At 38.4% G+C, this 26,840-nt stretch overlaps 1 protein-coding gene across 1 annotated transcript in view; it reads left to right on the plus strand.

Annotated features, from left to right (window-relative positions):
- The window catches only part of Pi4KIIIalpha (phosphatidylinositol 4-kinase III alpha), a 266,913-nt gene extending 240,818 nt beyond the window's left edge, over window positions 1–26,095 (plus strand). Inside the window, exons 36-39 of the mRNA XM_067159006.2 lie at window positions 1,195–1,318; window positions 7,991–8,150; window positions 15,581–15,812; window positions 17,642–26,095. Of these exons, the coding sequence (XP_067015107.2) occupies window positions 1,195–1,318; window positions 7,991–8,150; window positions 15,581–15,806 (510 nt within the window). The 3' untranslated portion in view covers window positions 15,807–15,812; window positions 17,642–26,095. The remainder of the gene's footprint in view (window positions 1–1,194; window positions 1,319–7,990; window positions 8,151–15,580; window positions 15,813–17,641) is intronic.
- The last annotated feature ends 745 nt before the right edge of the window (window positions 26,096–26,840 follow it).

A 26,840-nucleotide genomic window follows, 5' to 3' on the forward strand; every position in this document is an offset into this window, starting at 1 on the left:
CTTCTAGTGTACGGCTGGTGGTTGGTCGTGGATTTGCCTGTTTTTCCCCTCTGGAATTAAGCCCATTCGGCCTTTGCCTTTTTTGTTCAATACCGCGCTGATCCCATTCTTTGATATCAAGAAATAACGCTTCTTGCACGTTCCTTGGATTGCAGAATAGCTATATTTAGCATCAGAAAGGGCTGTTATGTAGCCCTCCCAATAAGGGTCATTGCGCTTTGGCATTGTTGCAGCTAATGTCACGAAACTCTACACACACATTCTCAGTACTGACGTGAATCATCACTCCCTGTTTTGACGTGCTCAAGTGATAACAGCACTGCCAGTGGCCTTCAAACTTGTCACCAGAGATCCAGAACCACCTTCTGTAATTCTGTGTGTTGAGGGTATCACAGCTTCTTCTGTAATGAACTTTGTTAAGTAATATTATTAAAGTAAGCGGGATGTGTATTTTATGAAAAAATGGATTGTATGTAATTTTAATTGTATTAATATTTGACAATGTAAGTAGAAGATTGAGTTTTATTTAGTTTTATATCATCATAGTTTAATTTTAAATTATTATTTGGTATAAGAAAGTTCATATGTGGGCTTGCTAGTGTTCAGTACGACTTAAGTATTGCATATTATGAAGTGTGAGCGTGGTCAGAGGAAGGCGCAGATTCTGGCCAACGTCAGTGACATTAAAGGGTGTTCACATGTGGCACGTCCTTGTCATTCACTTCTGACACATTATAAAAAACTCTTGTAAGATGAAATCCTGACACATCGATGCCCCTTGAAACCTACTGCAGTTGAGAGAATTAACAGACTTAATTTTTTTTTTTTTTTTTTGCTATGGGCTTTACGTCGCACCGACACAGAAAGGTCTTATGGCGACGATGGGATAGGAAAGGCCTAGGAGTTGGAAGGAAGCGGCCGTGGCCTTAATTAAGGTACAGCCCCAGCATTTGCCTGGTGTGAAAATGGGAAACCACGGAAAACCATTTTCAGGGCTGCCGATAGTGGGATTCGAACCTACTATCTCCCGGATGCAAGCTCACAGCCGCGCGCCTCTACGCGCACGGCCAACTCGCCCGGTAACAGACTTAATAATAAGTGCTGTAGTTGTATTCATATTTTCTTATTTCTATTCTGCTTAAAGATTTTCTTTATATTGCGATAGTTTGTATGGCTTACTTACTCTATTTCCAGACTGCACGACGTAACTTTGTCAAATCTATGGCTGCATACAGCGTGGTTGGTTTCCTACTGCAGATCAAGGACAGACATAATGGTAACATCATGTTGGATGTTGATGGTCACATTATACATATAGGTAAGTGTATTCTACTCATCTCATTTTTTATTTTATTAGTGCAAAACTTTATAAATTGCAATTCCATATTTTATTAATAATGTTTGTTTTAAGTCCTAAGTAGGAAGTATAATATGTGACAGTTTTACTATAGAGCACTCGGGTATTTCTTTGTTCGTATCGGGCTGAGTAGCTCAGATGGTTGAGGCGCTGGCCTTCTGACCCCCAACTCGGCAGGTTCGATCCTGGCTCAGTCCGGTGATATTTGAAGGTGCTCAAATACATCAGCCTCGTGTTGATAGATTTACTGGCACGTAAAAGAATTCCCGAGGTACAAAATTCCTGCACCTCAGCATCTCCGAAAACCGTAAAGCCAGTAACATTATTATTGTTATTATTATTATCATTAATATTATTATTTATTAAGGACCACAGCTGTCTTTTTTGGGCTTTTTGATCTTTGCCCAGTGCTCCTTCACTCATTGCTGTCATTCCTTTCCTTTCCTCCATCCACATCATCCCAGTCTTCACCTTGGGCCTTTCTTGAAAACTCTGGTGGTCATTTTAGTTTCCTCCTGAGTGGGTTGCGTTCTTGTATATCTTCATAAGTGATCCCCATCTCCTTAAACCTCGATAATCGTGTTGCTTTCATTCTTAGCAAGTGGCCATAAAATGCAACTCTCCTTCTCTGCATGCCAACGGCCGTAGCCATGTTGAAACACCGGATCCCATGAGATCTCCGAAATTAAGCAACGTTGGGCGTGGTCCAGATTTGGATGGGTTACCACATGCTGTTGGTGCGGGGTAAGGGAATGGAGGAGCGGAAAGGAACTGGGCACCCTACCGCACATAAACTCCAGCTCAGGCACACCTCTGTGGAGGTTCGGACCTGCCTTCGGGCAGAATACACCCTTACCTTACCTTCTCTGCATGACATCAGAGAGATCTTCTGGACATGAATATACAGCTCATGGTTATGCTGATATCTTTGTCTTTAATTGGGCCAAGAATTTTCCTTAAGATCTTTCTTTTCTTTTCTTTCTTTCTTTCTTTCTTTCTTTCATTTTTAATCTCCAAATTTTCTATCAGTTGTTCATAGCAAGGCATTCTGCTGCATACAAAGCCTCTGTTCTAATGTCTGAGTTTTGCGTTCAAGGATATGTTGTAAACGTATTTGGTCAGTTGATAAGCCATTTCCGTTTTATTCATGTGTGATGCAAAAGCTTCTTTTTCAGATGTTTGGTTCTATCCACTCACCAGGGTATGTAAACTTATTTGTCCATTTGATTGCCCCAGTTTACTTTTAGCTCTCTTGGTGCTGGCTTGATGTTACTTATGAATTGCATTTTCTCCAAAGAGATCTGGAGGCCTGTTTTTTCTGCGTGTGTTTTGAGGTGGTTAATTTGCTTTGTAGCTATGTCTAAAGCATCACAGAAAATTGGTAGATCAACTGCAAAAGCTAGGCAATCAATTGAAAGATTCATATTCTTATAACCCAATCCCACACCATTTTGGAGCCCATTGTTGTTAAAAATCTTTGCGCCACTCACGGATGACTTTTTCGAGGATGCAATTGAAGAACAATGGCAAGAGCCCATCTCCCTGCCTGACTCTTGTCTTTATCTTAAAAATATATGAAATTTCTCCTCTGAATTTGACTCGGGAGGTTATGTCAGGTCCATTCGATTATTGCCCTGGTTTTGTCGTCCAAGCCAAATTCCTTTAGGATTTCAATAAGAGTGATTTTGTAAATACTGAGCAAGCTGGCCATGCGGTTAGGGTCGCGCATCTATGAGCTTGCATTTGGGAGATAGTGGGTTCGAACCCCACTGTCAGCAGCCCTGAAGATGGTTTTCCGTGATTTCCCATTTTCCCACCAGGCAAATGCTGTACCGTACTTAAGGCCACAGCCTCTTCCTTCCCACTCCTAACCTATCATCACTGTAAGATCTATCTGTGTTGGTACGACTTAAAGCAAATTGAAAAAAAAAATCAACAAAAGTCACTCAAATTTCTTGTTCCTTAGTTTCAGATATGAGAGGATAGATTTCAGAGTCATAATTTGCTGAGCACATGAGCGCTCTTTCCTGAACCCTCCTTGGTACTCTCCCAGTTGTGGATCAAGTTGTTGTTCTGCCCTAATCTACAGAGCTTTCAAGAGAATTTTGTAAGACCAATAGGAGGGAAATTTCACGATAATTGTCAGCATCCGTTTTGTCCCCTTTCTTATGCAGGGGGTGAATCAGTCACCATCATACTTGCATATTAAAAGTCTCATGTTGGTTCTGTATTGACGTCACTAAACATAAACAGACACAAATGTAAAAGATCTGCCAATTTAATACACTGTTTATTCGGATAAAAGTTATTACCTGACAGCAAATACTAGTACATTTCTAGCCTGAGAATTTACAAGGGGCCAGCGAGAATCTTGCGCATTTAACGTGTTACAAGCGGTTGTCATCAGCAAATCTCAATAAGGTCCAATGGTTCCCTGTTGAAGTTCACCGCAAACATAAAATAAGACTGATCTATACTACAGAAGAATGATTATCCTAATTTTAAACCGTTTTATGCATGTAATTTGGTTCTCACTACGTCAGGACATTGTGGATCAACCACTGATCTCTATACATGGATGGCCGGTAGCTTGGGTAGCAGTAAGCCGAATAGAAGATGACTGGCGTAGTAAGATGGCAGCGAGCGCATGGTGCAGTAGACCACGAGGTTCGCGCTTGCTTTGTTTATGCTTAGTTCAGTAACGCCAGGCCCCCTGATTGTAGTTCCACGGGTGTTCTGTGCTGTGTTATTGCAATACGCCACACATTTACAAAGGAATTAATATGAAATACATCAATGAAAAATCACTAGTTTAGATATTTCACTCGCTGAATTGAAACCACATGTTACTTCTGGATGTTAGTAAAATATAAACAAACAAGGGAGCCATACTTGTACTACTACGATTAACACAAATACAAATTCCTAAATGTAAATAATACAAATACATAATATATTTAAACTATCAAAGTATACATGTGTGGCAGATATAAATTGAGTACTATTTGGAAGAGGTACAACATTCTCTCTGTCAGTTCAAATTACAATATTTCCTAACATAATGTAATTGTATTGATTACATAGTAAACAATTGATTGTCAGCATGCCGAAGTGTAGTTCTACGGCAAATACGCCGCCAAATACTTGAATATCGAGTGAAAAACACGCAGTAAACTATCAATAAGCCGTTACAGGAGAAGTGGGTGTGGTTCTGGGCTTTTAAATGTCCTGTGGGCTGAGGTTGAATGGCTTCTACAAGCTTCAAACAAGCCGGAATTACTAAAATAAAAACATTTTCTGAAAGAGGAAGAACAGGGCTATTTTTGTATGAATAAAAAGAAAAACAGAGTTTTTGGCTCAAAATACGAAAAATTCAGTCATACCTCCCCTTAAGAATGCATAATTTCGTGACATACATGTATAAAATGTACAGCAATATTTCCAGAAACTGTTTTTCACTCCTATTGCATTACCGATCGCTAATTGCATGTATTCAGCACCTAAGTTAATATTTGTCAGCCATTATTATACACTCATTTTTATTGCTATCCCGGAGATTTACTGACCTCGGAATGACGTGTCAGTGTTCCCAATGTCCTTATGCTTTGAGTGAACATGTCCCTATATTTTTAATTATTCCAATGCGCCATTAATTGTGATTTAAAATTGATTGTATTATTCTTGCCTCCCTATAAAGAGAGCTCTAGGATGGGTACACCAACATGGCAGAATGCGTGCTCAACTTGGCGTACTTTCTCCTGCAGCGGAGAGCTGCCATCGGCGATCCATGTATAGAGATCAGTGGTATCAACACATCAAAGAACAATTTTAAGAATTTAGTGATTACGGTAGCTTGCCAGTAATATGTGTGATATTTTACGACTTGATAGATGCAGTTTCTCTTCATATTTTAGTTTGATGTTTCATTCTAGATTTTAATGAGTCATGTACTAGTTTCCCCATAGATTTTAATTTGTTTGTTTTTAATAATTCATTGTAAATGGTTTAGTACTGATGGTATTAGCTGAAGATGTCCACCAAGTGGACGAAACATGTACTAGTATTTGTTGCCATCATACTTGTACAATTCAGCAGTTATCAAGTCCTCAACTGGTGCCTTGTTATTTTGGAGGGGCTGGATAATCTGTTTGATTTCTTCTTTCATTAGAAAGGATAAATTTGGTTGGATGTGTATGTTATATTCACAATTGAGAAGAGATTCAAAGTACTTTGCTAGAATTTGGTAATTTTCTTGGTAATTTTCTTTGTCATTGTAATCTAGTTTCCCATCCAAGTTTTTGAACTGTAAGCTTGTTGAATTATACTTGTTTAGATTGTGTTTGAAGGTTCTGTAAAAGTGTCGTATGTTGTTCCTCTGAAAGTTGTGTTCAATCTGTGTTAGTTGATTCTTGTTGTAGGCATGTTTTACATTGCAAATAGTTTTTGCCGTGCATTGTCTCTTGTTCACAAAGTTTTCCCAGTTTTCTTGGTTATTTCCAAATTCCATTTTTGTCAGGTGAGTTGTCTTCGTTTTACCACTGAGTCATATCCATAATTCCACCAAGCATCTTCTTTGACTTCATCATTGGAACTGTTTCCTTTGCTGTTGTAGCTCTTCCCAATAATAAATTCAGGACATAGCATAGTTTTTCAGTATCATATCAGTTGATCGTTTTCAAGTGGACCTTCCTGGTGTTTCTAGGAATCAGTTTAACTTCAATTTTGCATAGATAGTCATCAGAATTTAGGTTGACATTCCTTAGAACCTTCACATTCTGTATCTTTGAGCTTTATGGGAGACTGCGACTTGATCGATTTTCATTTTTTATTATTATTATCATTCTTTGTTTTGCCCACTGCACTTCAATGAACATCTTGGGCTGATTCTGTTGTATTTTTCCTGTCCCAAAATCTCATCATCTTCTCACTGTGGCTTTTCTTGTGATCTTCTGACCAACTTTTGTTGGCAGTATTGCTTGGATGGTCTGTCTAATACAATATCAAACAGCCAATCTTTTTTTTTTTTACTTTCATTGATAGGGCAAGGTTCAGAATTCTTTCGGTCAGTCTCCGATTACTCATTCTAAGGATATATCAGTAAAATTTCAAATGCCTTTTCCTAAATATGTTTGAGATGTTATCTGAATGTTGATGTAAGTCGTGGGACTTCCTTATCATCCAGATTTCTAGAAATGTTCTTTCTTGCTTTTATAATGTGCAATCAATGATCTGACCCCAAGGATTAGTGTTTCAGATGCATATAGTGCTTCAGGCTTGATTACAGTGATGTAATGCCTTAATTTTGCATTTTGGGGTATGTAATTTTTATCATATCTGTTCCAAGTGATCCTGTACAATCTTTGTAGTTTACAGTTCCTTCTGTGTAGTGGGTTTTCTGGTATGAGATCTGGAGTCCTGTTATGGATGCAATTGCTTCCTGTATATCATTGGACAAGACTGCTAAGTCGCCAGCAAAGGCCAGACACTGTAAATTAATTTTGTTTTCACATAGTCTGCCAAAGGTTATTCATTTAAATTCTTTTTATCCAGTCATAATCACTTTCTCCTGAACAAGATTAAACTATAGACAACCCATCTCCTTGTCAGACTCCCATTTCAATGGTTCAGACAGTTCCCGTAAGAACTTTTGAAGTAGTGCCTGTTAGTGTTTGCATGATTAATTCTCTTGTCTTTTTTGAAGTCCACAAAAGTAATCGCTGTTTGCCTGCTTTTACAAATTTGTAGCATGGTCTTGATACGAATCCCTTCTGCCCATGACCTGCCTTTCCTGAACCCTCCCTACACTTCAAGTCTCTTGAGTAGGAGTGAAAGACTACAACCTTGTCTAACCCCTGTAAGCACCTTGAACCAAGAACTAATTCTGCCATCAATTCTCACAATGCAGCCCAATTGTCAACATAAATGCCTTTCAATGATTTTAATAATCTAACCTTAATCCCATAGTATTCCAGTATGGCGAACATCTTTTCCTTCAGTACTCTGTCATATGTCTTCTCTAGATCTACAAAACATAACTGTCTATTTCTCTTGTAGCATTTTTCAAGTACCTGGTGCAAACTGAAAATCTGATCCTGACAGACCTTCTGTAGTCTGAAACCACACCGGTTTTCATCCAACTTCCTCTCAACCACTGATCGTACCCTCCCTTCCAAAATCCCAGTGAGCACATTGCCTGGTATACTGATCAGTGAGATACCTCGATAGTTGTTGCAGTCCTTCCTGTTCTCTTGCTGCTTATAGACAGGTGTAATTAGTGCTTTCGTCCAGTCAGAAGGTACCTTACTAGCACTCCATGCTAATTTTATTACTCTCTGAAGCCATTTAATCGCTGTCTTTCTGCTATATTTCACCATTTCAGATCTAATTGCATCTATTCCTACTGCTTTATGACAATGGAGTTTATTTACCATCCTTTCCACATCCTCATGCATAATTTCACCAGGATTATTGCTCTCCTTGCCATGAGCTAGGCGGTGTGCGATGTCACCAGAAAGATATCCTTTTATGTTGAGAGGATTTTCAAAATGTTCCTTCCACCTGTCCAGTGTTTCCCTCAGATCTATTATGAGTTCAAGTAAAGTGGACTGTGTTTAAGTTGGCTTCCTCTTTCAGATTTTGGATTCATGTTCGAGAGCTCTCCGGGAGGCAACCTTGGCTTTGAGCCTGACATCAAGCTAACAGATGAGATGGTGATGGTCATGGGTGGCAAGATGGAAGCTGCTCCATTCCGCTGGTTCATGGAGCTGTGTGTGCAGGCATACCTTGCTGTCAGGTTGGTATGACATACCGTACATGTATAGAGTGCTGGTACAAAATCCCCTTCATACACAGAAAGCTTTGTTACAGTGAAAAATGGAAATGCTTCAACTGTTTATTTACTCATTTATTTACACTGTTTACGCCCACATTGGAGCACCAAAATCAAACCTTATACAACAAAGTCTTCAAAGAATAAATTCAGGTTTCAACACTTGACAACTTTTTCCTTTCCCAAAACTTCATTCTGGATGACCTTGTGGCCCATTCTTCTGCAGATATAACATACTGCTTGCGCTGTGATATTTTTAGTGATAGTCTTGTGTACTTGTTATTTAGAATCAGTTTCTCATCTCTATTTTCAATTTGATCTTTAGTAATTTTCAGTTCATCTAAATCCATTTGTATTTCTGTAAACCATGTGTTTTTTGTTTTACTATTCCAAAAGAAATCAAAAAGTTGTTTCAGGAGTCTAGTATTTGGTAAACAGTGTATGTGTCCAAAGAATGCAATCCTCTGTGTTTGCATTATGTCCTTTTAAAGTACTGAATTTGGCAAAAGTCTCCACTGGCTGTCAATCTAGTATTTTTTATTAATGATTGTCTTCTATCAACTTTCTGTAGTTTGTTGTTGATTGGGTATTCAGTTTAAATAATGTTTCACTTGCATATCTTACTTCTGGCTTATCGACGGAGTAATAATGTCGAAATTTATCGTTAATCGAAAGAGACTGGGTCTTGTAACTCGACCAGGTAATTTGTTGTGCTCGTCTCAATTCTTGAGTTCTACTATTTATGGATGCTTTTTCAACTGTTTACTACAATACTTTGTTATGTAACCCTTTTGCTTTCAAGTTCTCAGCTGATGGATGTGTGAAAACGGTCAGCCATATTTACCCCATTATGTGCACACTTCTTTTAAAATTACATGGAAGGCACACCAATAATGATATCAACATGAAAGTTTGTAAGTTTATACAGTATATATCACTTGTTATCACTACAAGTGAGTTATGTCTCTAAACCAGAAGGGTTTAATTTAAAAACAATAACAAATGTGGAAACAAAGTTACAAGTTTCAGATTTTAAAAGTTTTGAAGTAATTCTGAGAAATGGTGTGTTCACTGCACAAGTTTGTGATGATTGATGTTAAGGTTATATTATTGTTTACTAGCATGGTAAATATCAAGATTCTATATGCATTAGATGCAAGGATAGATTAAATTATGTAAAGTGATGTATCACTGAAAAGATTCAGCCATTTTTGCATAAAATACACATTTCTTACTGGAGGTGTTGGATTATCATCATTGTCATCTACACGTTCTGATTCGGACAAAGAAACATCATCACTTGAATAATTATCAAGATACTCCGTGATATCGTCAGTTAAATAAACTAGGACACTTCACTAACAGTATGCACCTAATTACCTAAGGAAACTATTTAAATAATGAACTAGCAAGTAAACTAAACACAATGCCTATGATACTGTATCATCAACAAAAACAGAGAGAAATGCTGACATGTTTGCCGCCTACCACAACGTAAACAAGACACCAAACTCCAGTGAGCACATGTTTTAAACTCCTACGAATATTGATAAATATGGATAGTCGGCAGTATGATATAGTTGTTGATTCCCATAGGGAATCTGAAATATTTGTCCCAAATGGGTAAATTTATAATACCAATATAAATAGTCTATTATTGGACATTATAAAGTTTCCAGCTAACTCATTCCTGGTTGCCAGCGTTTCGTCCCCGTGTGCTAGGCTGGGCTCATCAGTTGGTAAATAGCACACCCACCAAGATGCATGGCTAGTGCATACGTTGGAGGCCACTGTGTAGACTACTTGGAGCCACCAGCAGTACCATTGCACTATGGGAGACAAAGTCTCATTACCAAAAATTGATGCCTGCTTGGCCATCAGATGATATAGATCACACTTGATGAAACGGTGCACAGTCTTCCAGGAAGACACTTCTAGGGTTAATTATGGCCATAACATCATGTGCTAAATCAGCGACCATTTTGTTGGAGGTAGATCACGATGCTAATCAAATCTTCATCTCCCCTGTGGATGGAGTCTGAAACCCCCGCATGCCGTAAGAGGCACGACCAACTCTCTCACCTTCTAAGCCCAAGAACAGATCCATGATTCTGTGCTTTTCCGTGTAGTGGAGAAATTTACAAATATCTTTTGTCTGAAATACACTGCATAGATTTTTTTTTGCTGGTCAGTGTATTTGAAGGTGTGGAGCTTGTCCTTGTCTCTTGTTTTTGTTGTTCCCTTTTCTCACACCGACCTGCCATTCTGCTACACTGCCTAACAAAAAAAAAAAGTTAAGCACCCAGAAGGAGTGGTCCGATATTATCCCGTTTGGGTATACGTCCATACCATTGATGTTTGAGTAAATGATTATATTTACAAAGATCTGTAATGTGTAGAGCGCCCACTGGAGTGCATTCGTGATAGCACCATCCTGTTGTTACCAGTCAGCTGCTGTGAGCCAGACAGTTAACCCTTTGCCGTTCCCCATTTAAAAACGGATGTCCGGCCGTAATTACCCTGTTTTCTGACAGATTTCTTGAAATCCCGATAAGCACAGCAGCATAAACACCACCCTTTAAAAGAAAATAACTAGAAGTCATACGAATAAAAATATAAATGTAATTTCTTTTGCACTTAGTTCCTGAATGATTAGTGCATATAAATGTGTAGTCACCGTAATTTTGAATATCCACATTTCGCTCCTGATGTTAATCCAAAACGTTCCCCATCCTGCACAGTGGCAGATTGCACTGCTTATGTTTGAATGTTGTTTGTTTGTCTCTCCCAGAAGTTGCCCTATTTTTCATTTCTAAACACAAAGCACACACTTTGGCACGAACAGGTGTCTTCACAAGAGAATGAAATAATTTAGGGGATGGACAGCCGATGGGTAAACTTCTTTTCTTGCCCGTACGTGTGCGAGACGTGAAGTTCCCGATCAGCTGTTGCACCAAGCTGCAGCGGAAGTTCTGTTTCCATGAGCTGAGAGAGCTGGTCGATTACTCGTATCATAAAGAAGGAAACTGATCACAAAATGAAAAATAAATTTCCACCATTTTTTAGACGATCACCCAACCCCCGTAATATTCTCTTTTCTGATCACTGATGTCCACGCCACCCATATGTTCTGTATAATTTATGACAGCACGAGGAAACGCAATTTCTATTTCTTCATTGCCTTTAACGGTTTTTTGTTTCACTGTACCATCATTCACAGAATCTGAATGTGTTGACAGCATAAGAACCTTTTGACACAACTCCATGATCAGACGGCATAGTGTGAACTTGAACAAGAATAAACTCTAACTAAAGACGAGGTTTATAAAATAGGTCTGCTTGGGAAATATATACAGGAAATGCTGTCAACACGGTCCTCACAGCTTGGTGAGTCAAAGGAATACGGTATGGTTTCACAAGATCCCTCAATATTCCTCTCAACACACTTCTAATGAACGTGGGTGTGATGAGCGCTTTGGAGCATTCAGCACGGCAGGCGGGTGATAGTATTCGAGAGCTCTGGAGCGTTAGGGATGGCAAAGAATTAAGCAAGATATGCAGAGAGGACTGTGTACAGTACGAAGCACCCGCGATGCCTCACAGACGCATTAGACAGCCTATCTACCAATTGACAACATTTGACAGACGTCGCATTGTGGGACTGCATGAGGCTGGTTGGTTGCATCATGCAATTGCCAGGCATGTGGGCCATTCAGATGTCACGGTGGCCCAATGTTGGACTTGATGGGTACGTGAGGGCACCCAATCACGTTATGCAGGTTTGGGTCGACCAAGAAACACCACCCTAAGGGAGGACCGTCATATGGTGCGCCAAGCATTGCAGGATCCCATAACTTTGGCACGCGCCATCCGCGAATATGTACTGGAGAGTACTACATCCTGTGAGTTCCCGCACGGTATCTCAACGACTCGCATCCGCCAGATTGGGGTCCTACCACCCCATGCGTCGGTTGCATTGACACCAGAACACCTGCGCCTGAATTTGGAGTGGTGCCTTGCCCGGGAGGCATTGGCAGAGGATGACTGCTGTCGCATCATGTTCAGTGACAAGTCCCACTACTCCATAACCTTCGATGACCATCGTGTGCGGGCTTGGCGGCGTCGAGGGCAGATCCTGCCCGTATTGTAGAAAGAGACACAGACGTAATCCCTGGCAACAAGGTGTGGGGAGCCATAGGATATGCATTCAGGTCACCTCTAATAGTGCTTTGGCAGACTTTGATGGCACAGCGATGTCACAGACATTCTGCATCCACACATCCTACCCCTTATGGCACAGCACTCTGGGACAGTATTCCAACAAGATAATGCTTGTTCACTCACAGCACGTGTGTGTATGGACTGCTTAGAGCATGTTGAGGTCCTCCTGTGGCCAGCAAGATCCCCAAACCTCTCCATCATTGAACACATGTGGGATCTGGAGAGGCAGCTGCAACAATTGTGGACGAACTTGCCTCGGGGGAGGATCCAAAGGCTGTTTGACATCATTCTGAAGCGCACAAGGGCATGCATTGCGGCCAGGAGGGGTGCGACACCCTACTGACCTGGCGTCAACATTCCACCTGTAACTGCCAATGCACAGTGGGTCAAAATCGAAATCTGGGGGGACAAAATTATTTTTACGTTTCAATCATGAATTTAGAGTGAAAGCAACGTATATAATTTGTTTACTTCATAATAAACATCAGTTAAGACCTTTTTTAAGCTACATCTACGTCTACACATGCAAGAAATTGTCTATGACTAGGAGTTGGATAGAGCCTAAACTACAATAAACTACAATAGATTGTACTCAGTTTACCTTTAATTTGGAAGACTGCAATTGTGGATATTTTGAGACAGCACTTCAGTCACTATCACTAATCACTCGATGACCCTGACCTTGATGACTCATCACATGTGTCATCTGAAGCATCATCGTCATTCACTGCCTCATGCTGTTCATGATGAGCCGGTACATCTGGTTCTTTCAGGAATAGTAATACTTCACTGGATAATGCTCTTCTCGTTTTATGTTGAATTTTGGTTTTGTGAGATATTACTGGTCCGAAGATATCAGCAGCATATGTAATATGTCCTCATTTGTATGTTTTCGTGAGGATTTCCTAGAATGTCCAAATCTGTATTTTCTCAAATCTTTGTTACATGTTTCTTGGGTGGGCTGCTTCTGACAATTGCCCGATAGGTATAATACAAAAATCAATTATATATTATTAAAAAAAACGGATCCAACAATGGAGGGTAGATAATCCAAATTTATAGCTCTCTTCAGGACAAACTGTTTTTGTGAGTGCGTTATTCATTTCTCTGGGACCAGCACCACACACATAACACCTGTGCAGATGAACCTGTAATAGAATTGCAGACTTTTCCATCCACCATGGTCAGCAATAGAGTTTGATTAATATATATGTATTGATCATCAATTTATATTTTACTTGGTTGGAGGGACGTTATTTCAGTTTCAACTAATTGAACCTCTGGCCTAGTCAATTCAACAGTCTCCTTTTCAAACAATATTTTAAGAGTTCTGCAAAATCGTGTCGAAGAAGATCGTGGGTTCTGCCATAAAAATTTTTTTTCATTGTTGCTTTCTACATTTAAAGAATACATTTGTAATGGAACAACTGAAACTACAAAAATATCAGTGTCACTGCCGTCATCATCTGTAAATTTCTGCTTATACTGACTATGTCCGCTTGAACCATCACACCCCCATTTTAATATAATATGAACTGTATCAGTGCTAGAAATAGACTGTTTCAAAACATCTTCTTGTACTGCAAGGCGCTTAATTGTACGGTCGACCAGTGATTGCAATGTTATTGTGGCTGATGTTTCTGTTATTGTTATTGATTCACTTGGTGGGTAGCATTTCTGTTTTGTTTCTCTAATGATGTGGTAAGGTGGGAAAATATCACAGTTCCTATTTTTGCATTCAAGTCGCATATTCATATATTGGCTTTTGCTGTAATTGTTATCTACAAGGAGTGATAGAGCCTCTTCACCGGTAAGTGGTACAGATTTTACAGCTGGTGATATATAGGATTTTTTAATTTTAGTAGCTCTATGTGGAGACTTAGGAGTTTTTTTAACCATTTTTGCAGCATCTCGTTTTCCAGACATGTGCAATGATACTTGTGTGCCATGAATAAGTTTTTGTTCTAAATGTGCGGAGAGTAGCGGTTGAATTTTTCGTCTCTTTGATTTTTCACTACTTTCATGAAAAAGCTTTCTAGGCCTTCCGACTTTCGATGCGGATGGAGTAGGAGGATTTAAATTTTCTGTTAATTCCGAATCATACACAATTTTCGAAAATGTTATCTTCTCTTTTAACCAATCAGAATATTTGGAAATGAATTTTGCTTTACTTCTATGAACCTGCTTTCACTGCCTGGTAAAATTATCAACAAATCCTTTAAATCTCCTTGTAGGCATTCAGTTATCTCTTCAGAACAATTTTCTATTCCTATTTACTTTTGACAAAGTCACAAAGTTCTACTTTTGACACAATCTTCGAACCCAGTGCTTCAAACAGTTGTAAACGTGTGAGAACTGGTTGCGACGGCATCTCCTAAAATGTAAAATAACTAAGTAAGTTGCAAAAAGATGCAAAAATTCTTATAACACGCGTAAACTACAAGACTTTATCTACATTTTAACATTAAGTAGACAGTGACGCAGAGTGACGCGACATACTAAAACTCTAAGTGAAAATATAATTTTAAAAATAATAGTTAAATATTACATGATGCAAATATAGCTAAAATTACGTTACAATTACGCCCATTAATAACTGAAACCCGTTACAAATGTAAAGATCATACCTTCAGCTGTATGTTCCATCTTAAAGCATCACACTCACCTCAAAGACAACCAAACCTCAGCCACTTACATTCACTCTCCAAGTCAGACTGTGAGATACGCACGCACAGCGCAGGAGATAGGCTAAGATTCCAGCTCGAACAGTGGTGACAGATTTACACTAAGATGCGTTTATATCCCAGAATAGTGCGCGGCAATTATATGTGAATGCTGTAGAAGTAATAAATTTTGATTTTTTAATTATGAAAAAAAATAATTTTGTCCTAGATTTCGATTTTGACCCACTGTGCAATGGTCTTGTCTCTTTCATCCCATATCGTAATCAGTTCAGTAGTATGTAGTTTCATTCACTTTCAACCACTCCTTTTGGGTGCTTAATTTTTTTGGTCAGGCAGTGTATATTGTGTTTCTATAATTCTGCCATGGATATGATTATAATATCAACAGTGTCATAAAACTAGCAGGTTTACTTTTTTATATATATATATTTCTGTTCACTCCTTGTAGGTACTGTTTCTCTTCTTTAAATGACCTCTTCATTTTTACAGGCCGTACCAGGAAGCAATCATCTCTTTGGTGTCTCTGATGTTGGACACTGGATTGCCTTGTTTCCGAGGACAGACCATCAAGCTGCTGCGGGCTCGTTTCGCTCCCCATGCTTCAGACAAGGAAGCTGCCGCTTATATGATATCCGTCATTCGTAACTCGTTCCTCAACTTCCGTACAAGAACCTACGATATGATTCAGTATTACCAGAACCAGATCCCGTATTAGAAGCAGGTAAACATAATATATACTGATTTAATTTAGGCAATACACAGTGTATTAATACTTCTAATGTATTTCAACTTCATCTCCTTCCTTTAGCAATCATTTCTTTTTTTTGACTGGTGCATCAAATAGTTCCACAGAAAATTTGTACATTTTTCCAAGTCACTCCTGCAGATATTTAAGTTATGATGTGGTTCTATTTGTTCATGAATATTGGCACGACCAAGCTGATTATATTTTTGAAAACACCTAACCACCTGCACATCAATTATTGTTCAGCAAGTGTTATCCTTCAAATATCTCAGGACTATAGTGACTGAGCATTGTGATCCCAAGAATGAAATTTTATCCAGGATTGGGCAAGCCAAAAATTTGTTCAGCAGTACTAGGCCTCTATTCACCACTAGAGATCTCAACCTTCAGCTCTGAGTTTGGATGTTGCGATGCTATTTTATCCCTGTCCTTCTGTGTGGTTTTGAAGGCTGGACGCTCAGTCCTTTGGTGGAGAGGCGGATTGAAGCTTTTAAAATGTACTTTTACAGAAGAATTCTTTGAATATTCTGGTTAGGTAGGCAGACCAATGAAGTAGTCCTCAACTTGTTAAATAAAAAAGAAAAGAAAAAAAAAGAGCTTCTAGCAACTGTCAAGGAGCAAAAACTCAGATACATTAGCACACCATGTCAAGTGAATGATATTAACTTCCCCAACACATCATCGAGGAGAAAATTGAAGGACAACGAGCTGTGGGGAGATGCAGAAATTCTTGGTTTAAAGACTTGTGCCACTGTAAGGAGAAACTTCGGTTGAAATCTTTCGAGCTGCTGTTCCAGGTCCCAGTTAATGTATCCATAAAGGTGCACACAAAATGCTGTCAGTTGGTACACTTGTTTATTTCACACAAACATACACATAACCTTAATCACTGCTGTCACAAACCAAATATGCACATCAACAACCCGCCATCTTTAACAAATGCCTACTACTAAGCACTTCTACATGGAGATCGCAACCTTAAAACAATTGACTGCTGACTAGCACGTCTGCCTGAACACAGCACGAGGTCACAAGTATACTCCTGTTAAACCGTAACTCCAACTAAGTAATAACTCTTCTCTACCATCAAGACCACCTCTTTATACATGTGCCTGGCCAGGCTTCTAGAAAGATACATTTTCTCGTAAATTCGAGAGTGCTTAAGGCCCAGATATAATCTACAGAATATTCTGGAAGTTACAGTGTGTTTCACAATTCTGTAGTGGATTACAAATCATATAATATTAATTACAGGTTCTTACATTAACTAAACTCATATAAATATCTATACACAGCAAATGTTTCATGACATAACCTCACAAATAATGCGATCATAAACTAATAATGATATTAATAAGTGGATGTATATCGCAAGTCATAATAATAATGATGATGATAATAATAATAATAGTCTAATAATAATTCGAGCTCATTACTTGCATTATTTACCCATGGGTGAGAGAATATTCTTTTCAAGTTATATCAGTTTATCACACTTGCGTCAAAGTGAAGGATATTAACTTCCCCAACTTATCATCGAGGAGAAAATTGAAGGACAATGATCTGTGGGGAGATGGAGAAATTCCTGGTTTAAAGACCTGTGCCACTGTATGGACAAACTTCTATTGAAATATTTCAGGCTGCTGTTTCATGAGTTATCATAATCAATTGGATTGCTAATCTTTGTAATTATTATTATTTCTGTGCTTTTTATTGTCTCCAAAAACATATCAGTTTGGAACTTTCTGGACAATGAATATGATATAATGGAAATGAAATAACCGTTTTCTTATCCTTCTCCACAGGTCTTCTATTCGACCCAGTTACGAGTGGAATGCACGCCTTGGATCATGGTATTGACTTGTTTTTCATCATCGTTGTTATCATTCTAGTTGCTGGAGTAGTTACATTTATAATTTAAGGATATGGTAGGAAATCTACCAAGACTGATACTTGATAAGAAAACATGGACATAATGGGTAGAAAGCCGAGGTATGTCTTTGTAAGTATGGTATCAATAGTAGAAGTTGACAGATTTTTTCCAGGCATATTGCTAGGCAGAAAAACAAAAAATTGGAGTTGTAATAAGAAAAACGAAATTTAAATTCATTTAAATTGAATATAGTGCCTTTTTCCTTTCGGGTGCGTAAGGAACTCAGATTAACAGTTATGTTATTTTCTCTTGGGGATGTTAAAGAATGGGATTGTGACACTTGCAGTCCTGAATTATGTGAATTAGTTATTTTTGGGAAAACCTAAATAACTAGATCTGCACTCATTCATACAAAGCAATATGCATCTTATACAGACAGAAAAAAATCTGGTCAAATTTTAGGAGCATTACTTTCTTCATTCTTAACAGTGTAACACACGAAAGTATCGTGATATAAATCTAGTTACTCTTAACTCAGCTAAATGTCTTATCTTTCTGAAAAGTCTACCATAAACTATTTTGAATATATTGAAATCAAGTCATTCAGGGTGACTCCCAACAGATATGTCCAAAGCCATAAGCATTCATACCTACATTTCATCCTTATATATATTTACCTCCAACCAAAAGGGTCACACTTTTGCAAGCTTAGAACTTAACCATTACTTTTTGAAAATTGTTGTGTTTGTTTTTTTAAATTATTATTATATAAGATTAAAACTTTTATTGCCAGTGGTCTTGCTAGTTCTGCAATGTTATTTGCCTAGTTACCTGAAGTTGCAGAACCTTATTTTCCTTTTTTGTCTGATAATTTTTGGTACATCTGCCCACTCTTTTTTTAGTTTCATCTTTATTGAAGTAGAAAACTTTTGTTTTTAAATGGTTGATATTCAAAATTTTGTCTTTTGTTGTTGTTTTAAGTTTCTAGATCTTTGCGGCATAAAAGGTATGGGTTTTACATGTTTATACAAAAGCCCGCTATGATATCTAACATGATGCGATAGACAATGGCAGAGCAGCAGCAGTGAAATTGGAAAACAACAAAATAATTAAAACATTATACTGTCTGAAAACCATAAAAGTATTTAATTAAACATAAAATCAATAATATTAAAGTATTACAAAAAATATTACTTGCCGGCTCACTTGTTCCCTGCTCAGTATGATGGTATTTGTAGATGGGTTACTCTGACCATTGTGTTCACTCTTGTTTTCTCATCGGGTGTCATTGTTCATGTGTACAGTGTATTGTATCTAATTTATTTTATAGTTTATAAGTAAGAATTATCCTTTTTGACTTGTGATAAAAATGTACAGTTAACTTCTGATTGAAGCCTACAAACAACAAACCAGAAGCCTTTGAATTTATTTCAAAGCAGAATGTGATATGTTCTTGTTAATATCTTTTGTATCAACCAACCAGTTATAGATATATTTTTAAACTGGGTTTCTGTCTTTCAGTTTTTGTGGAGGAAAGATTTAAGTCAGTGATGTGCTATTGTTTATTTTATACTATAACCCATGAACAGGAGCTCTCTCATTTGCTCATTAGTTGGCAGTGAGCAAGATATCTCCACTTGCCCAGCTGTAACTGTTGCTCTTGAAGTGGCTCAGCTAGGTTCAGCAACGTAAAGCACTACCCCTTCTCTTCCACCTCGCCCTGCACTAGCCCCATTTCTTGCACCGTTCGCTATTTGCATATCTGTACAAAATAATTATGTGAAGGCTGATCAACAAAGACTGAGACTGATTTTTTTCACACTTGTTTATTATTCCATTTCAATGTTTACATTATCTTTGTCAAAGTAGTCACCTCCTACTCCAATGCACTGTTTATATAGCATCTCTGCCAGTCCTCGAACACATATTGCAGACCATTCTTTGTCAGGTCCTTGAGAATCACCTCACTTTTCTTGAGCACTGCTTCAGAGTTCTCAAATAGAATGCCCCTAAGCTTTGCCTGTAGTGATGGAAATAAAAGAAAAGTCACAGGGTGCAAGATCAGGGCTATAAGGTGGATGCGGTACACAGGTAATGTTGAATGTTGAAACTGTAGGACTTTATTTGCGACATGAGGCCGCGCATTGTCATGATGTAGTCGCCACCCAGTCCAAGAAAGCTCTGGTCGTTTCTTTGCAATGTGTTTCCTCATTGTAGCCAATACTGACATATAGTAACAGTAGTTTGAGGGGGAACTGCATGCTGGTACAAAATCACTCCATTAGTCAAAAAATGTGATCACCATCACTTTCCCTGCAGAAGGAACAACTTTTGCCTTTTTTGGCAATTTCCACACTGTGCTGGCTTGTTTTCTTTCAGGATCATAATGTTGCTTCAGCTTTTCGTAAGTTTCAGTGGCTGTATGGTTTAAACGAAAACATAATTTGATTGCACTGTACTGCTCCTCTCGTGTCACCTCCACTGTCTGGTATGCGAAATCCACAACCTGCCGATACGAGGGTGCTGACGCCTATGGACATTATACATGAAAACCCGCTCTTTTCAAAGATTTATGTTACAGATAGGAAACTATCATGGAAGCTGCAGGAAAAAATCGGTCTCCGTCTTTGTTGATCAGCCCTTGTATTACTTTATCGAGCAAGTTGACTGTGTGAGCTTGCAATTGGGAGATCATGGGTTCAAATCTGACTGTTGGCAGCCCTGAAGATGGTTTCCCGTTTTTACACCAGGCTGTACTTAAAGCCATGGTCACTTCCTTCCTGATTCTAGCCATGAGACCTATATCTGTGTTGGAGCAACATAAGGCAATTTTTTAATTTTTTTTTAAGAAGTTATGTTGAGGTCGTAAACATAGACTTCAAAATTTTGAACATAAATACACATCACTGATTTAATAAAGCCTTGTAATATTTCTGTTACATATACTGTATAGTAGATAGGAAGCTTCCACAGTATGTAGAGTTATTTAGTTCTTCTCCTGGGTTGAACCGTGTTGTTGTTTTCTGTACATTTTGTACAGTTTGCCGAAGTTTCAGATACATTGCATTGTTCGTTGTCAAGGCGACTGAAATACTCCTAGTCGATCCGAAGTAATCAATCTCCCAGGCGCTTATTGACTACAAGTTAGTTATTATATGTAATAAATTGACTTTACAAGTTATTTGTTGTGCTGGCCTTTAAATAGCCTGCTCTCTCTGGCTGACGTAAGCTCATTGCTGTCTCTTGAGAATTGTGGAACGTATGTGTCAGAGATGAGTAGCTGGGAATTGCCGATGCTGTTACGTAACTTGAGGTTCGTCCTGTATGTTCCTGTTGTGGCCTGCATCCAAGAACTGCTGGTTTTGTATCCTTCCTCTAAATTCATATTGTTCCAGTGTTTCTTAATTACAGTAGCCTCACGGATTTTTCCTTTCGAGATTCTAGGGAATAACTGCTGAGATCTTTGTTCTGTCGAATTAAACTTTTTCTTGTTTCGTAGGAATGCTTGGCTACAGTTGAAATATCTGTGTCTTGGTGCGACGGATATGTTCTTTCAGTCAGCTTGACAAAGAATACTGCAATATATTCAGAACGTCGGCAATTTGTATGAAATGTACAGAAAACAACATGGTTTCGGCCTGGAAGAACAACTAAATGTACTGTATAGTGTATATATTGTACAATGTGTAGTTAGTACAAGTGAGGAAGAGTTTAGAACTGTGAAAGACTGCTGTTATTTAGTAGAATAAATGCAAGAGTGAAAGAAAATTCAGATTTTTTCATTTTGGGAATCTTCATACTTTGATGAACTTTTCTGTTTTTATTAGACAAGTTATTGTAATTCTCCCTTGTGTGTTTGGATACTATAATTTATGTTTATGTTTTGTCTGTATGTTTTTATATCAACTCTTTCTGCTCCTTTAATAACCACTCGCTGTCTAAAATATTTAAGAATTGCTGGTATATAGACTTCTCAATCTCAGTTTGTACACTGGACCAAAATACTGGTTTCTATTGGTAATTCATAATATTAAATTAGCCTGCCTGGTGGCCATGATCATTAAGGTATCCAGTCTGTACAGTCTGACACCATGGTTAACCGGTTCGAGCACCGTTGGTCAAAAAAAAAAAAATTGATCAGCAGGGTAGGGCAGGTGGTGGTATACAATTTCTAATCGCTAGATTGTGTGCTAAAAGCCTGGATTAAATTCCAAACCTCTCTGGAGTGAGGGCCTATGATGCTGTTGATGGTGATTCGTCCATCGGATGGGGGCGTAAGGCTTGGAGCAGACCCCTTGGTGCTATTCGACAAGAGTAGGCAAAACCCACTTCCGGCATGTAGCCGTCTCCCTACATCATTATCATCCCCCATGGGTAGGGTGACCAGATGTAAATAGATTTTTTTTAAAGGGGACAAAACTATCTAAAAAGGAGGACAATGTCGGGGTAAAAAGAAGACACAAAAATCCTCCATTGAGAGTCTGAATTTAGACTTACATATTCTGATTTTCACATATATAGACACAATTTATACATTTCTACATTATACAGTAAATTCTTACAAAATTTGAATAGTGAAACTAATTTACACGCCTTGTTGGTACTTTTCTGAAGATTCAGTTGCCTTCAGGAGTTTTATACGTACAAAAAGATGAATGAAAGTCCACAGCCTGTTTCCAGTCACTCGACCAGGTCAGGAATAGAATGAATGACCGATGAAATGAAATGGTATTGGAGTGTGTTGCTGGAATGAAATATGACAGGGAAAACCAAAGTACCTGGAGAAAAACCTGTCCTGCCTCTGCTTTGTCCAGCACAAATCTCACATGGAGTTACCAGGATTTGAACCATGAAACCAGCAGTGATAGGCCGGCACGCTGCTGCCTGAGCCATGGAGGCTCTTATAAAAAGATACACATGTAAATTCCTTTAGATTATATTGGAACATTAAGAGGATTTTCACAGATTCTTTGAAACCATTTCTATTATCAGTCCATTGTACTGAGGTCAACAAAAATAGTCTTTCTACGTGTGCATTGGGCCCTGGTATAGGAAAAAAGTATTCTGTGAGTTTTGAATACTCTGAACCATAATCACCTGACTTAAGTGAATTGAAATACTTTGCCCATTTCTGCTCTCATTCAGGAATTGTTGGAAATTACAGAACTGAGCAAAATAATTCACATCATCAGTTTGAAAGGATTTAGACTTAGGTAGCTTGCAAATACAAAATACATTTTTTTAACTCACAATAACCATTGTCTCGTGTCGTTTGTCACGTCAGCTATCGCACATTAATACAGCAGTGTTCTGACAGAGTGTTGCTGAGAGAGAAGTATACAGAGTGGTAAATAGCGTCTTTTATCACAAGACAAGACATGTATAGAATAATCACATTTCTATATATCGATATATGATACTGTCGCGTAATGAAGAATACTTGTAATAACGAAGAAGTAAAACAGATTACCCCAAAATAAGCAGATTCACTAAAAAGGAGGACATTTCAGGTTTTTTAAATAATCCACCTGGACCCTGGACAATGGTCTAAAAAGAGGGCATGTCCAGATAAAGGAGGACATCTTGTGACCCTACCAATGGGCATCAAATGGAAGGACCGATCCTTCAATGTGATGCCCGTAGACTGCCACAGTATATACATCTCTGTCCCATGCATCTGTTTATTATGTCGCTTTTTTCTTGTTCAAAATTTAGACCCATATAGAAGAGCAGGACGGGTGGTAGATTTTTATGCCCTGCCCTTCAGCTTGACTGGCATCTGTCTGTCCCACGACTCCACTTAGCACACACCATTTCATCCAACACACCAACATTGTTTTCTTTTCTTACTTGGTCAGACTGCAGACTGGGAACAGTTCCTGGATGGAAAACTGCAGAGCAAGTTAGCTCGGCCTTGAGCCCGAACAGCACATGCATGCATGTGTCACTAGCGGAGACTTCTATCTATAACCTCCCACTCAGTCTCTTGAAAACTGTCTGTGGATAAGAGAAGTTCTCTTATAGAACTAATAAAAAAGCTAAGATGTACTCTTGATCCAGAACTAGTTTTTACTTGACATTTCAATAGATGTTGCCAAGTTTTAAAACAAGCGACGATCATCTTTGCTTCTGGGCAGTGTCAACAGGTACATCAGCTTCAATCAATCGCAAGTGTAAAGTTCACTTGGAAAATGCAAGATCTCAAACATAGTAGTAAATAATTACATGCAAGCACTCGCACTTCTTTGAGGATATGTCTATATTTATGAAACACAAAAACAAAGCATTAGGATTAGAGAGGAAATTGTGTAAGTGCTGGATAATTCTATTAACATAAGAAAAGTCAATTAGTCATCAGTGATCTGCATTTAAGGTTGTTGCATAGATGTCAGATACCCTATCAGTTGTTTACCTAGCCTTTACGTGAATGTTTTTAATTCACATATTTATTTTAGGTATTTTCGGCTCTTTTCCAATCCCTTCATCAGCCAAATATACAGTATCAACATAACATGTCAAAGAACCTGTCCACTCTATATTACTACATTCCACATACAATACCTAAAAACCGGGCAAGATGGCCGTGTGGTTAGGGGCGCTCAACTGTTAGCTTGCTTCCGGGAGATAGTGGGTTTGAACCCCACTGTCGGCAGCCCTGAAAATGGTCTTCCATTGTTTCCCATTTATACACCAGGCAAATGCTGGGGCTGTACCTTAATTAAGGCCATGACCACTTCCTTCCCAGTCCTAGGCCTTTCCTATCCCATCGTCGCCATAAGACCTATCTGTGTTGGTGCGACGTAAAGCAAATAATAAAAAAATACCTAAAACCCTGGCTGTGTTATTAAAATATTACATGGATGCTCATTAAAGGATTATGCATGTCATTAAAACAGTTGTCATAATTTAAAAGTGTCATATTTCTTCACTTCTGTTCAAAAGCATCTATTCTGTTCCAATTTGTCATTTCATTTTTGCACATTTAGCACTTACATTGTCTTTATTTCTCACTCTATCCCTCCTTATCTTCTGTACTGCACTCCCGCCTGTACTCTACTCTCATCTCTCTTGAGTCATTGCCTGGGTTTCTGATGTACGTCTTTGTAAGTAAGAAAAATCCCTTGTACATTACTTTTTTAGCCTTCATTAGTACATTTTAATCCCATATTAATCTCCATAACTGGTGGTAAAAGGCACTCCCCAGTTGTATCCTACTAATTTCCATATCCAGTCTTCCATTTTCTGTCAGTTTACTTCCCAAGTATTTCCAGTTCCTTGTCTCCAATTTTGATAGCTCCTTTTCCTTCTTTACCCTTCCACTATTCATCACCATTGTCGTGTTGTTCTCCACGTTGATCCTCAATCCAATATTGTTCAATCCTTCTCTTCAGTACATTCAGTTGTTTTTGTTGTTGTTGTACCTCCTCCCGCTTTCCGGTGAAAATAATTTTCTTTGCTTAAATACCTGCTTTTATTAAGCGAGTTGGCCGTGCAGTTCAGGTTGCGTAGCTGGGAGCTTGCATTCACGAGATGGTGGGTTCGAATCCCACCGTCAGCAGCCATGAAGATGGTTTTCTGGGGTTTCCTATTTTCACACCAGGCAAATGCTGAGGCTGTACCTTAATGAAGGCCAACGTCGCTACCTTCCCAATCCTAGCCCTTTCCCATTTGTGCATCGTTAAAACCCTATTTAAAAAAACCTCTCTTCACTTCCACGATGCATCTATTGCATCATACTTCCAAGATATTAATACTTCTTTTACCTGATCAATTTTTGTACCTTTCATCTGTTTCCTTCATTTTTACCCGCTTCCAGTTTCCATCCTTTAAGAGTGTCGGATAGTACAAGGTGGTTGAAAATCCCCTTTTTAATTCTTGATTTTTTTTTTTTAACCTCTGTCCTTTGCCAAGTATATAGTGTAACAGCAAGGTCATCAGTTCTGATTCTTCCCTTAGGTGCTTGCAATTCAAGAACAAACTGTGTAAGAAAATATCTATTATTCTTTGCACTTACCCTTGAGAAGATATCCAAAATATTCTTTAATGAAATCACATTATTCATATGGTCATTTTTGTACATATCTTTCAGTATTCAGTTCAGTTTTTACTTCTAGTATTTATAAAATGCTATCTGGATAGATAATCCTGGTAAAAAATAATGTTTTTTCATTATTTCTTTGTTAAGTAAAATAACCGTTATTGTTATTCCAGTACAGTACCATAATTCAAAGTTGTTCTATTCAGTGTCTTGATGTTCAAGCTCTGATATGTCAGTATCCCACCCCTTATATTACCCTATTAGGCCACTGCTGTATATTCATGTGTTAACTTTTGAAATCAACATTCCATCATTGTATCTGTACAGAAATAAAATACTTTTATTAAATGTTTTGTCTTTCTTTTTAGTTTTAAATCGTACGAGAGCTTTGTTTTTTCAACTTCCGATGGGCTGTAAAATAAAAGACACATCAACATTAGCCTACTAAACTTTTAGTGATAAAAGCATTTTGTTATTTCATACTTACTTTTCTACATAATCACCAGAACGATTTAGGCATTTGTCGTATCATGACACCAGCTTTCCGATGCCCTCTGCAAAGATGTCTGCCGCCAGTGAGGTAATGTGCATCTGGACAGCCTCCTGAAGTTTTTCGTTTGTCCACCACAAATGGAAGTTTACAATCAGTGAACTTTCTACAGTGATTCTAGATATTTCAAGGTCTTCTCTGTACACAATTGTGATGCAACACTGAGGATACCGGAAACTTTGTTCATGTTGGGTCCCAACTATGTTGACTGACAATCGCAAAACTCAGCGAATGGCGTCCACTGTAATGTTTCTCACGCATTACCATAGTGAGGGGGAAGAGTTTTCTGAAGTCTGTTGTTATTAGCGATGAAACATGGGTCCTGTATGACACTCCAGAAACCAGCAGTGGGTGCATCCGTTTTCTCTAAAAAAGCCAAAAAAGTTTAAACTGTCACTGAGCAACAGGAAAACAATGGCTACTGTTTTTTGGGACCATAAAGGTGTCTTTTTGGTGGACTTTATGGATCAGGAGGCTGTCCAGACACACAATACCTCACCGGCGGCAAACTTCTTTGCAGAGGGCATTGGAAAGCTGATGTCA

This window comes from Anabrus simplex, chromosome X, assembly GCF_040414725.1.
Source record: "Anabrus simplex isolate iqAnaSimp1 chromosome X, ASM4041472v1, whole genome shotgun sequence".
In the NCBI taxonomy this organism is placed as follows: Eukaryota; Metazoa; Arthropoda; class Insecta; order Orthoptera; family Tettigoniidae; genus Anabrus; species Anabrus simplex.